This window comes from Trachymyrmex cornetzi, unplaced genomic scaffold, assembly GCF_001594075.2.
Source record: "Trachymyrmex cornetzi isolate Tcor2-1 unplaced genomic scaffold, Tcor1.1 scaffold392, whole genome shotgun sequence".
Classification (NCBI taxonomy): Eukaryota; Metazoa; Arthropoda; class Insecta; order Hymenoptera; family Formicidae; genus Trachymyrmex; species Trachymyrmex cornetzi.
In genome coordinates, this window is record NW_017298663.1 from 948,453 (window position 1) to 962,929 (window position 14,477).

At 32.4% G+C, this 14,477-nt stretch overlaps 2 protein-coding genes across 3 annotated transcripts in view; one reads left to right on the forward strand and one right to left on the reverse strand.

Annotated features, from left to right (window-relative positions):
- LOC108764095 (uncharacterized) overlaps nucleotides 1-4,542 on the forward strand; it is a 12,567-nt gene extending 8,025 nt beyond the window's left edge. Inside the window, exons 1-5 of one of the 2 annotated variants that reach the window (XM_018512127.1) lie at nucleotides 850-983; nucleotides 1,132-1,306; nucleotides 2,807-2,997; nucleotides 3,077-3,420; nucleotides 3,818-4,542. In XM_018512127.1, coding sequence (XP_018367629.1) covers nucleotides 1,136-1,306; nucleotides 2,807-2,997; nucleotides 3,077-3,420; nucleotides 3,818-4,542 — 1,431 coding nt within the window. In that variant the 5' untranslated portion in view covers nucleotides 850-983; nucleotides 1,132-1,135. Of the gene's footprint in view, nucleotides 1-849; nucleotides 984-1,131; nucleotides 1,307-2,806; nucleotides 2,998-3,076; nucleotides 3,421-3,817 lie in introns of those variants that run through there. The other variant, XM_018512126.1, reaches the window with a different exon arrangement.
- Nucleotides 1-13,836, reverse strand: part of LOC108764092 (centrosomal protein of 135 kDa) — a 33,655-nt gene extending 19,819 nt beyond the window's left edge. Inside the window, 14 exon segments of the mRNA XM_018512120.1 lie at nucleotides 7,772-7,887; nucleotides 7,980-8,190; nucleotides 8,259-8,488; nucleotides 8,739-8,831; nucleotides 9,388-9,642; nucleotides 9,717-9,818; nucleotides 9,897-10,033; nucleotides 10,162-10,374; nucleotides 10,468-10,663; nucleotides 10,734-10,900; nucleotides 11,018-11,201; nucleotides 12,162-12,391; nucleotides 12,504-12,804; nucleotides 13,359-13,836. Coding sequence (XP_018367622.1) covers nucleotides 7,772-7,887; nucleotides 7,980-8,190; nucleotides 8,259-8,488; nucleotides 8,739-8,831; nucleotides 9,388-9,642; nucleotides 9,717-9,818; nucleotides 9,897-10,033; nucleotides 10,162-10,374; nucleotides 10,468-10,663; nucleotides 10,734-10,900; nucleotides 11,018-11,201; nucleotides 12,162-12,391; nucleotides 12,504-12,804; nucleotides 13,359-13,547 — 2,624 coding nt within the window. The 5' untranslated portion in view covers nucleotides 13,548-13,836.
- Nucleotides 13,837-14,477: the final 641 nt, after the last annotated feature.

A 14,477-nucleotide genomic window follows, 5' to 3' on the forward strand; every position in this document is an offset into this window, starting at 1 on the left:
TATTATTTCTATTTAATATAGATTTTATATCCTTGTTGGAAAGAATAGAGTTATATACAATGCTTGAATAATCACAAGTGAAATGTTATACCTACCATTCTTCTAATATATCTTACAATTATGTAAGAAATTAAAAGAGGAAATCTGTTTCTCACTCTGCTTTTCAAAATTGTTCACAATAATTCGATGATACTTAAATTAGGTGATTGCTAATCAGGAAAGATGTTGAAATTTTGAAGAACAAAATAAGGCAATTTAGAAAAATAGAGTGAAAAGCAAATTTCCTTTCCTAATATTACTTATATAAGCAAAGATGCTAAAAGAATAATATAACGTTCTTTTGGCAACTATTCAAATACTGTATGATTCTATTCCAACAAGAATAGAATCTGTATTAAAAGTAACTACAGGCCAATCTTTTATTAATAAAAGCAAGTAGTATATTGCAATTGCTCACATTTTGTCCATCCCCTATGTACAACAGGAGATTCAGAATGCTGTTCAAATTGGTTTAAATAAATTTGATCGGATGTAAGTGGATTAGATGATAATTTGGAACAGACAGAACTGTTTCGTTATATTTGCGTAATCTTCCTAACCAATGAGATCGAAGAAAGAAAAAAAAAAGAGAAAAGACCTTTTGCTTTCTGCGACGTGGAAAGTATTTATACGCGGACGTTACTTATTCTTATTCCGTGCACATGCCGTTATCCTGAGCCCTGCCACCAGGGACAATGCCATTGCCATAGTGAAACAGTGAAAGTATGGTCATTTTGCCCTCGCTGTCGTACGCATTTCTGCTCTTTCCCACTCATGCTGCTCGCACGCATGCACAAGATGACACACGCATCGACATTTCGCGCTATCGCGATAGTCTCGTTTTGAATGTCACTTCATGTGTTCTATTGAAGCGCTCTCCACTTGCAACGCAGCGGCGAACTCGGCGAAATTGCTTCTGCATTTGACTGCCTCAAAGATGAGAGGTAATATCTTCCGCTCGCGTGGTTTTCTTCGTTTTACGATTTGCAATAAGTTAATTGTGTTACATATTTGTCGCAAACCATGATTTTTTTCAATTCTCGGTTATTAACTCTCTTCGTAGCGGAATGAAATAACGTTAACAATTTTCAGCACGATGCGGATCCTTTTAAAGAGCATCATATGCCTTCTGTCAGTGGTTAACGCGAGGACTGCGATAATGCCGCCACCGTGGGCCGATCCCTCGAGCAACCCCTGCGCTGCACAACCACGCGGCTGGCTGCTGCTTTATTGGCCAGCAGATGGGAAATGCTACAAAATATTCCAGGTACTAATCTTCTTTTTCTCACGATTTACGCCTCTATAAATTGCAATAGATTTATGGTATGCCACGGCTGTTCTAAAAGACTCATTTACGTATATTTCTACCAATATAGATTAATTTGATTAACTATCTATATTAGCCTGCAATGTTAAGATGGTAAACAATAATATAATTTATTATTCTACGATGACATATTTAACAGAACGTTTCGAGCTTTACTTAGCCCTCCTCAGCCGTATGTAAATTCAAATTACTTTCTATATTTTAATAAAATTTGAAATAATTATCTCACTTTCTATTATGATCTTTCGTTTTGCTGTACAAATACACCATAATGCTCCTGAATTGACAGTCATAAAATCAAGGTATAAATCCAGTTTCTTGAAAGCCAATTCTTAAAGTTAAGAGATTAAAGTTAATTTACATTGGTAAAAATTGACATTAAAGGAATCATTTACTTCTAATGAGGGGAGGGAATGATATTGGGGGACATCGATTTTGATCAAACTTAAAGCGCGTTCCGTTTTTACGTTCATACGCTATAAGTATATATCAGTTCATCCATATTGTCTATTTATTAAACAAGGATAAATGATGCTTACAAGCGTTGTAAACGAAAAATGGGACATATCCTTTGTGAGGATACAGTGCGTATCCCCAGCAACTGATATGTGACACAAGTAGTAAGACACTAATAAAAAATAAGCAAAAAAATCGAAATTATAAATTTTACAATTGCTCAAATTTCTTAATATTTGCTCCGCAAACCATCCAGTAATCCGGGAAATGAGCCGAAGTAGTTAGAGAGTTAATTGGACTGAGCAAAGTTCTAGCATCAGCCAGTTACTTACAGGTGGTCAGTCCATATTCTGATTTTTTTTTCGTTAAATTTATTTTCTACCGTAGTCGAATAATTTATGAATGTAACAAAGAAGATTAATGATAATTAAATATTATACGTATATAATATTTAATTATCATTAATCTTCTTACATTCATAAATTATTTTAACCCTTAATACCCACAAAGGGTTAGTGTAACCCTCCCATTTTCATAGTTCAGACGTTTTTTTTCGATCCTTTTTCACTTATTGCAAAATATCTTTTGTGCTACGACATTTTAAACTTTTTAACTCAAAAATTCTTTTTTTCAGTCTTCAAACGACAGATTTAAAAAATATAGTTAAAATCGATGCACTACAATCTGAGATATAAGCAAAAGAAAATGCTGGATTACAAATATCCGGATGTGGATAGATAGGGACTTTTTTAAGATGTGGGTACTGAGGGTTAATTATCTAAAAAATTACTCGTGCAATAGAATGTGCGTAAGTACAGTAGCACATTACATTTATAATTTTGATTTTCTCGCTTATTTTTTAGTAGTACATCTTATGACACACGTCGGTCGTTGAGGATAGGCCATATCCTTACCAATTTAATCTTAACGTGATGTTACGATCCCCTCATGAGTCACATTTATGACCTTTCATATGTATGACAGATCGGCGCCCCATGCCCGGAAACCATGGAACTGGGTCCAGCAGCCGGTAACGGAACAATTGCTGAATGTAGATGTCCTCCAGGAACCGCTCAATCGCCCAGAGACGCGTTGTGCCATCCGATATTCACGAGAGCATCCTGCTCCAAGGGTCAATTCTTTGCACCTGTACCCGACGCGCTTGATAAATTAGCGTAACAAAAACAGTCTCTCTTTAATCTCGTTCGTAACCGACTGGAAACACCTATATATATTCATGATGGTCCTGTTTAGTACGAAACAACGATGGGGAATCTGTCGTGATCCCGAAATCTGCAAAGAGCAAGGTGAGATTTACTGGCCCAAGGACGGCAAGTGCTATCCGAAGCTCAGCAGAGGCCCATGTCCACGTGGCGAACTTCTTGTCACAGGTGAGGACGGTCTAACGATTTGTTCATGTTCGGCAAGTGGCGAATTGGCCAGATATTATTGGCTAGGAAATGGCGGTGGTTGCCACGAACACTATATCAAAGGTCCTTGTTCGGAGCCAGGAGAATTGTTTCTGCCGGGTGGAACGTGCGGTTGCCACCCTCAATTACCTCACTATCACGAACCGAGCGGGATGTGCTATCAGTTAGGTAAAACATTTCATAATCGAATAATAGAACCTAATAATTTAAAATGTAAAAATGAAAATTCGATGTAATAATGAAATTGAAAAAATGGAAACGAAGAACACCATCTTCTGATTTAACATAAATTCCTTTATGCCTTTAAAATTTATGTCTAAAATTATTGTATAAATATGAATCTTTTTTTCATTAAATTCTTCAAATTTTTCATGAAATTAATTTTATAAAATATTTGTTAATTATATAATTAACATTGTTATAATAGATTCAAAAGATAAAGATAAATTCTTATTGAATTTTTACACACACTTGTGATCGGCATGCACTAACTTATTCCTTCAATTTAATTTTTAAGTCTTCGTCCTTAGTAAAATATTTTTTAATTTATAATGTGAATTATCAGACAGCGTTGGTCCGTGTCCACAAGGACATCACTTTACGGTGACAGTGGACGTCAGATCATCGCATGAAGATATTGTACGAGCTAGATGTGTTTGCAAATCGGGCCATATATTATATAAAGACGGATTCTGCTATCGATTGCATACGAGGGGACCCTGCGAGAGCGGCTATATGTTGATAAATTCGTCAACCTGCATTCCCGTGCCATGCAAACGCGGTAGACTATACTTTCCTCAGGAGAAGACATGCTACAAGATTGGTACAAGAGGACCGTGTCCGAACGGGCAGATAGTGTTGTACGATTATAACGTGAGACCGTCCCTCGATGGGATCAGTTACAATGGCGTGTGTGGATGTACCAATACTATGAGAGACGCTGGCAAGTGCAAAAAGAATGATAACGATGATTGCGAGAACAGGCCAGGAATGGTGATGATCAAGAAAACCTGTTATAAGTTGTATACACAAGGCCCCTGTATCGAGGGGGAATGGTTAGTCGCTCAGAGAATACCGAAAAATAATCGGTATGTGTTATGGCAACCAGAAGAATTGCGATTGAAAACTAGATGCGAATGTCGACCTGGTTACAAGAGGATTGTCCCGAACTCTGGTGAGGCTATGGAGGAGTTAGAGAATAATAATCTGATCTCACCAAATAGTTGCCAACCACCAGCGGTAAGCTTAGCAAGATTTCTCAACGATAATATTAAATCAATGGTGATTTGAATAGCTCAATAGCTTATAAATTGCTGCACAGTGATCGCAGCGCTGCGCGTCCTTTATAGAACTGTTAGATAAAACATGATTTTTTTTTAAACTAGAATTAGTCATTTTTTATAGTTTTTTGGATACTGAGTATGAATGCGTTTTCCAAATTGCTCCACCATGTCACAATTTTGAAAAATTTGCAATTTAATTTGCAAAAAGGACTACTTTTACGCACAAAAAAAATATTTTATTGAATTAACTGGAATTTTGGTGGAAAATGAACGATCCAGAATTCTGACCATGTTTACTATAAAATTCTGAATAAATCTATTAGAATTTTAGTAGATTTAACCAAGAAAATTCTGAATGTTGGTTATCTCAACTAGATTTCTAGTAGATTTAACTAGAATTCTGGATTATTTATTTTCCATCAGAATTCCAGTTAATTCAATCAAACATTTTTCTCCGTGGTGTATTTTGTCATATTATAACGACGATCTATGATGTAATGGAAAAGTTTTATTGTAGTCAAAATTAAATATTTTATTAGGATTTTGTCTCCAAAAAAATTCTTTAATGTCGGCTATGGTTAATAAGATATTCATTATAAATACTACGTATTATAAAATAGGGGTCTATTATAAAAAAGCTGTAAATTAAGTCATTGATGATTTAACAAATAGCTCTTTCGACTATATTTATCCGAATATATGAATATGAATCCGATGTCAAAATTGACAAATTCAAGATGATTCAATATGATGAACGTCAAAACTTAAAAAATGTCCGAATTCTTACAAAATGTACAAAAAATTAATTTGAAAAGACAGGCAAATGGGAGTAAACTGCGCGGTTAAAGGTGCGAAATTAAACTATATATATTCTAAAATTTTACTGTTTACATAATATTCGGACGATTTGACTGTCTTTCGGTCATTTTCAACGAATTGATAACATACTTAAGGAGGTTCTCGCGCTACTTGCTAGTCAATAGACAATTTATTCATAATATTATGTAAAACAATTAAAATAATGGAATAAAAAGATTATTAACAATATCTTATGCCATTATACATAATTATTGTTAATTTTATATGTTACTAAATATTTTAAAAATGACAAAATACAAATTGTAAGATGCTTATTTGAGGTACATGCATCGTCCATTTAACATATATTCTAGCTTTTTTCATTGAAGAATATAAATTTCTTGTAAACTGTACGTTCAATTTAAATGAAACTTTACGAGAGAAACAAACTTAAGTGTTTACTTTATAATTATAACGATTTTTAAATTGCTATCTCATACGCAAGTGTCTCAATTTAAAAGAGAGTAACTGTAGAATAAGGTTATACTTTCAACTTGTAATGTCAAATTCTATAAATTTATAATTAAATATCATCAAAATGGTACGGCAAAAGTTAATGAAATTTTTTTCTAGATATTATTGATATTAACTTTTGTATTACATGCATATTATAAACTTGTCTTATATTTTATCAAACGCGAGAACCTCTTTAAACATGACACTATTTTTAGACATAAATTTTTCGCAAATTTCCTCTTCGATCGCATCATGCTGAACTACTCTTCTCAATTCCTGTTCGAGGAGTGTTGTCGCTTATTATCACATTATTAATTTAAAGTTGTGTTAAAATAATATGCGTTAAACTAAGTTTCTTGGACCACGTTACGACAACACTTCTTCAACAGGAATTGAGAAGAATAGTTCAGCATAATGCGACCGAAGAGGAAATATTGCGAAAAATTTATGTCTAAAAATAGCATCACGTTTAAGTATGTTATCAATTCTTTGAAAATTACTGGAAGACAGTCGAAATGTCCGAATATTATGGTGTACATAGTAAAATTTTAGAATATATAGTTTTACAGCGAACCTTTAACCACGCAGTTTATTCTCATTTGCCTGTCTTTTAAAATTAATTTTTTGTTAAAGAATTTTTTGTTAGAGAATACATTATAATTACCTATTTTAAATCTGTTAGTTTTTCACGAAATTGACAAATTTAAAAATAAAAGATATTTATACATTTTAAATATCTTTCATTTTTAAAGTCAATTTTGTATACAGCAGCCTAAAAACTCTTATATTTAACTAAACATAATTGAAAGCTATTTGGTAAATCATTAATGACCTAATTCACCTTTCTGTAACAAACTCCATATTAACTACGAATATTTTATTAACCATAACTGACACTAAAAAATCCTTTCGAGGATTGACAATCCAAACAACATTAATTTTGATTATAATAAAACTTTTCTAGCACATCATATATTGTTATAATACAACAAAATATAAAAATACCCATTTTTTACAACTTTAAATGTAAATTTTTTTTAATTGTAACGTGATGAACAATTTGAGAACCAGGTTTGTATTCAGCATTCAAAAAGACTATGGAAAATGACTAGTCTCAAATTAGTATTTTTTTTTGTCGAACAGTATAATTCATAAGAATCATCGAATTATATTAATTTATTTTTTGTCTAGTGAAAAACGTGCATGATGTATTGAATTTTTCAATTAAAAAACTATAATTAATTTTATTTTGTACACAATATACGAATTATTTAGTTTTATCTTATATAGTTAAGCAAAGTTTTATTTATTGCATCTCATATTTTAAATTTTAAACATTGTAAATATCTTAAGAATTTTAAGCACGACCATATATGTGAATACATCAAATACGATAAAGCCAAGATCGGCCAAGGTCACATTTTTTGATGTTACAAATAATACATTTTATATATTGTTTTATTAAATCAATTTATTCCAGACATAATTGCGAACCGATAACATTCGGATTCAACACAATCATTTTGAAATGCTAATAATCCTCCTTAAATTAAATTAGAAAGAAAGAAAGAAAGAAATCCTGGCTGAGATAATTTTTTTTTCGCAATAAATTTCTTACTTTCTTCCTTTCTTTCTTTCTAATTCAATCTAGGGGGAATTATTAGCGTTTCAGAATGATTGTATTGAATCCGAATATTATCGGCTCGCAATTATATTTGGAATAAATTGATTTATTCCAATTAATAAAAAAATATATAATATATTATTTGTAACATCCAAAATGTGACTGATCTTGGCTTTCGTTATCGTATTGTAAATATCATTTATGTATTTACAAAAACTAAAGTTACTTATGAAAGATATGAGAGACAAGTGCCAATTTTTTCTTGAAAGAAGTTGTAAATAAATAAAGATGTACTTACTCATTTTTATGCTGTAAATCACATATTTGTTTTTGCACCGCTTCCTTTTGTTGATCCTTATGCGTTAATTCCCGTTCCAATGCAGCAATCTTTTCTGTCTTTTCGTCCAATACTATCTAAAAATAATTAAAAAAATATATATTCGATTTTATAAATCATTACAATAGCTAATTATTAAAAGATTAATTTGTTACAATATTCTAATTACCAATAACCGATCTTTTTCTTGATCCAAGAGCGTCATGCTTGAGCGCAGAGTATTTATTTCTTGTTTCAGTTCCTTGATTTGATCGTTTAACTGTAGCTGTTGCTGCTCCATATTTCTGTTGTGATCCACAGCCTTGTTCAATTCCGATTCTGTTTGCGATAGTTGACCCTGAGCATCTCCAAGCGCTTGATCCGTTTGATCTTGTAACGTTCTGCAATAGATAATTTAGAAGATTAAGATTACATTTGATTTTTACAAATAAAATCTAATTTATATTACCGTAGTTGGAAATATTGCGTTCGTTGCGCCATTAATTCCTGCTTTGTACGGCGCAGTTCCTCTTGTACATCGCCTAACTGATCCTCGAGATCGCTCATTGTAGCTCTTCTTGTGCCCCGAGTCACCAACAGATCTTGTCGTTCTTTTTCTATATGTTTCAAGCGATTCTCCGCCTCGATTAAATTTTCCTTAAGTCGAAGTTGTTCACTTTTGTGCGTATCCGACATTATCTATATCCAAATATCATCCAATCATGCATTTACAATATATTGCCATAGCCACAATGCGTTAGCAAGAAATAGTATAAGTCAGGATTAATTATGCTAATCACACATAGTTATCAAACAGATATAATTAGCAAAAGTACGAATGTTAAGATTCGCGTATTATTTAGTATCTACATTAAGATTAAAATATATTGGAAAAAATCAACAAAAAATAGAAACATGAAGTTAACTTATAATGATCTCCATTTTCTACCTCAAGTTTCTCCCGTAACGCATCGCGTTCGTCTATCAGTCGTTCAACATCCGCTCTGGCTGTATCTCGCTCCCGTTCAAGACGTTCAAGCATCTGTATAAATTGAAATTGAAATAGGAATAAGACATATACTGGGTGTCTCATTTTAACGACTTCAAATATCTTTTGAACAGTGCATTTTAGAGAAAAATATTTCAAAGGTTTTGCGATTTCTCTCTCGAGGATAACATAAGATAGTACCTTTGGTTTTATCTTGGATGGCGTTGTCAGAATCAGGGCAAGGTGATTGAAATTTTTAAATTAAATCCTCCATTTTTCATTATATATTCTTATAGCTTACTTTGAGAGCTTTTCAAAGCACTATAATGGAATAACTTTTTATTAAGTACTTTTCAAGTTATAACTTATAATTAAAAAGCTCTCGAGATAAGCTACAAGAATATGTAATGAAAAATGGAGGATTCTATTTAAAAAATTCAAAATGACCTTGTCCTAACTTTGCTAATGATATCCAAGATCAAATCAATAGTACCATCTTATATCCCCTTCAAAATCACAAAATTTTCTTAACTGTCGGAAGTCTACACACCTTGCACGCACACACGCACATATACATATATATAATATAATCTTATTTGAAAATCTTTACTTTTGTCGTGTTAACGTCTCCAGTAGATACTGGCGAGCCAGAAGCACAGGTACAAATACGAATGGGTTTGCACAAACTGCAGGATCTGCAAGGAATACACATCTGTCTCTGCTGATTCTTGTAAGTTTGCAATTGTGCTTCTAGATCTTTTTTCTTATGACACAGTTCTTCCTTCTCCCGATGTGCTTTGTTTAAAGCTTGTTCCTTACCACTTAATTCACGTTTTAATTCACAAATTTGTGTCCACAAATCAGCCTGTAATTTACAAGTAATAAAAATTTAACTTTTTATACAAGCTCATAAAATTATTTTAAATATTTAATATTTACGTTATCTTTGTCAGATGTTCTACGTTGTTCGTCCAGACAATTGATATATTCCTTTCTATAATGATCTCGTTCCATTTCCAATCGCTGAATTGTCTGTTGAAGCTGCAAAATAAATCTCTTTTTCTAATATTATATATTAAAAAATAATTAAAAATATTTAAGTAAGCTCTTTCGACTCACAGATGCAATTTTTAAATCTGCTTCATCAATACATTTTTGCATATCAAAGCCACTTGTATTTTTTATAATTTCTTTATCGTTAGTCGCTATCTGATGATCGATTACATCATGTTTTTCATTTCTGTTATTTTTTAATGCTAAAAAGGATAAATAATTCTTAATATATTTCTTTTTCATATAATTTTTTTTAAATAAACGATCCATTAAAATTTATAATTAACATTTTCCTGGGCTGTATTTCAAAATCAATTTACTATTTTAATACCATTTTTTTTCTTTGATGTTTTCATCCCTTTATTCTGATCATTCTTTTCTCTCTTTTCTTTTGCTTGCGTCTGTTCATTCCCTCCATTATTTTGCCCAATATTTTTTTTATGTATATGTTCTTCTAATATTTTATTAGTAAATTGCAACTGATTAATATCTTGTTTTTGGCAATCATTTTCTTTAGTCAGTCTTTCCATATTTACACTTTTTTCTGCAATATTATGTTAAACTTTCACCTTCGACACAAGTAGCCCAGGCTGTTAAAAGGAAAAATATAAAAAAAAAATGAACAATTTTAACATACCAATAACTGTTAGTTGATTGATCTTATCAGACATTTGTTTCTTTTCATCCAATGTACATTCTAGAGTACGTTGAATATTACGTTTTTCAAGTCTACATGCTTCTAGATCTGCTCTTAACTCTTGTACCTCTCTACGTTCTACAGTTAACTCGCGTTCCAAGACATGCACTTGTGTCATGATATTCTCTAACTTCTCCTAAACAAGCATAAGAGTGTAAAAACAAAAAAATTATACTGAAAATATACATTAATGCAATCGTAATTACTTGGAGCCTACAAACTCTTCTGTTATTCTCTTTAACTGCAGAATTGCAGTCGGCTTCTACAGCTAATGCAACGTGATCTATATCTCGTAATTCTTTCTCTAGTTCTTCATTTCGTGTTGCTAGTTTCATTGCCTGAGACATAGCATCATGTTGCTTATTTAGAGATTCTGCATCATTCAAGAAAAATTGAGTGTGTGAAATGAATGTCTTTATAATTTTATGATCAAATAATTATGTTGAAAATAAATACTGTAGGAATCTCTCTACTCTACTAAATTCCTTACCTTTTAGCTGTTGTTCCAGTTCCAATTTGACTTGTTGGAGAACCTTTACTTCATTAATCTCTGTAGCATCATGAGTAGCACCAGATTTTTTTTTGCAAGTGCAGTCCTTGCTAATTGCAGAATAAGAACGACCACCTTCCAACATTTTTCTCAGTCGCATTATTTCTTTTTCCTTTGTGGCCAACTATAAAAGATTCTTCATTTTATAACATATTAATATATTTATATATATAACCTCTGTATGCAATCATATTTTTACTCTTCATCTGGATTTTTATCAGCCAAATTTTTTTTTACTATTTTAGGTTTTAAAAAAAATACAAAAAATTTCAGGGTTACTTTTCAATACCTTTTCTTCAACAAAATCTCTGCTGACAAAATATTTTAGGAGAGGAAACTGGAGTCTGCCCCCTTTTTTTATGTCGGAGATATCTGAGAGTAAAATCTCACTTGTGTATAAAAGAACATTCAGATCGCAAAAAAGGACTAAAAATCAATTTTCCATTCCTAATACCAATTGCATATGTACGCTTCTGTCAGATTTAAGTTTTTCTGAAATGTGTACTGTATACTACTTTAGTTTAGAGAAATTAAAATCTAGTCACAATATCTAAAACCATCAACCAAAACAGATAATTGTTTATTTCACGATGTTACTAAAATTATTCAATACATACAGGGCCATATATATATACAAATCTATTTTAGCACCAGAATACCAGATTATTTCTCTAGAATGGAAATGTGAAAAATAAAAAATTTTTTTATTAAATTCAATGGTAAAAATTCTCACTTTTCATATTTTCATTCTGGTGAAAAAATGATTAAGTGGCATTTTGACTAAAAATGTTAAAAAAAAATTATTTAAAACCATATTTAAAAGATTGTAAATACAAATTAACAAGAGCAACAAAACTTCTTTTGCATAAAGACACCTTATGTATCAATGGCAGCCTTAGTGTATATTTATTTCATAATTTGTTAATAACAGTAACACACATTTAAAAAAAATATTGTTACCATGCGTCAATAATTCTTAGCATGCAGAGAAATGACTTTGTTAACATAATATTTTCATTCTTTTTTAGAAACTATTGATGACATATTCAAGAAACACATGCATAAATATTGATGCTTAGTATACCTGTTTTTCAAAGGTTTCTATGGTATCGGTTTGCAATAAAAGCTCCTCTCGTAATTTTGTTACCTCTTGATTTAAGCAATTCATTTTGTGATCCGCCATACTTATTACATCTATTATCTTAGGCTCCACGCTACTTAATTTTGGTAGTGAACTGTTGTCCTTTGCCCTTGGCATTGGCTCAGTTTCCAAGACTGGCCTTCGAAGAGGAAAGCAAGGACGTTTCTTGGCAGCTAAAAAGTTTCGTAAAGATATATATATATATATATATCGCATGATTTAAAAATTGATATTATAATGATACTTTGTCGACATTTGCAGCAAAATAGTAAAATAGCAACTTACTAAGACCAACATTAATAATAGTTGGTTTTAGGCATTTGCCTTGAAGTTCTAATATCTTTTTAGATTTGGCAGCAGACTCCGCCTCTAGCTCCTTTATTTTATGTATGTTTCGTGAGGATGCCAATTGTAGATCATTGCATTCACATTCTAACTTGTATATCTGCCTTTTAAAATCCTTGACTTGCTTCTGATGCGCCTCCTTAGTTTCTATCACATCTGAATAAAGTTGGTTGCATTCTCGCACCAATCTCACGTTATCACACTTGTAAGGATCAACAGACAATTGCAAATGGCTGCATGCCTACCGGTGATACCGTAAAATTAGATTGTACATCAAAAATATTCTTTCATAGGCCTTCTACAATAAACCGCAAGTCAAAACGTCAGAAGTCTTAACCAGTCTTAACCAAGTCGTTCAAGTTGGCTATTGGCCAACTTCACCGATTATGATTTAAGATCGCTTAGAACTTCTGACTTGCGGTTTATTGTAGAAGGTCTATTATACTTAATGAAAAATTATTAACGGTATGATTCACTATTCACAATTAGCGCGTTATTTGTCAGGTAACGTTAAGACATTCTACAATTGAGTTGCAAGCCCTAAGTGTAAGAAATTAACCAATCATAATTGATTATTTTGTCTCGTATTCAATTGTGATTGGCTAATTTATGGTTTATGACTTGCGACCTTATTGTAGAACAGGCATAAAAGATTGCATTCTTTTAGTATTAGCTTTTGCTTGAAGTTAGACAAATGAAACTGTATTCAAATGTTTCTTTTTACAAGTCTTTTTACGACTCCACAGGAGTCTGAATATTGTCACAAATATGTATAGAATGGCATATCCCGCATACCTCGATGTTCTCCTGAGCAACGGCTTTAAAATGTTTTAGACTGTCTGTAGTTTGAATAAGATCGACTAACAAGGCCTCTATCAGAGGTAGAGCATCCAACGACAGCGTCTGCTTGTACCCCAGGTTGTCCAGGTGTTTTCTAACTGTTCGGTACCTCGCAGTAATGTTGCATTCTACATCCCCGTTCATTCTCGCGAAATACACAATTGACAAAACGGTCCGCGTACAAATTGTACAATTATTACAACAGTTTGAACTCTAGTACCTTCATAACAGTTGTAAGACGTAACCTCACATATTTCATATATTGTTATTGTAATCAAATAAATATTACAAATATCTCATGGTTTTCTACTAAGCACAAAAATCCATATTGTTGTGTAACATTACAATTGTACATAATAAACAATAACTGTTCCATAAAATCAATACCGATCGTTCAAATCTTGCGATCTTTTCCTTTCATGAGTAATCTAAATATATTCTCATTATTAATCGTAGTCCTGATATAGCTTTAATATACACTTATTTTATTAGAAAACATCAAAAAGATTTTATTCATTCAAAGTTACAATTTTTCTTATCGATAAACGTTTTTGATCATTTTTTTGTAAACTGTTTGAAACTTGTAAAATATTTCCTAAATACCTAGTGAATTTTCCCTTGAAATTAATAGCGTTTTCGGCCCGATCGGGTTTGCACCAACCTGGGTTGGATTAATCTTTCCTATTGGTTGACGTCACCCGCTCTACCAATAGGAGAGCACAAAACGCCATTAATCCAACCTACGTTGGTGCAAACCTGGCCGGGCCGAAAACGCTATAAGTTAGTAACGGGGAGGTCGCTACTGTGCAATACTTCCGCGACATCTAACCTCAGCAGGTGCTGACATCTGACAGTTTTGCTGGATTCACACTGGATCCGACTAAAGTCCCTCTAGGGTTGCGTTTGGAAACATCACCCGAGTACTCCCGCGTATCGTATTATCTTTAGGATCCCCTTAAAGGTGAATTTCGGAAGGGCAAAAGCAACGTAAACGGGTGGATAGCGCATTCATAACTCAAAATCAAAAGTGATTATCTTCCGTGAAATGTGACGAAGTAATGGCAGTTCAACCGT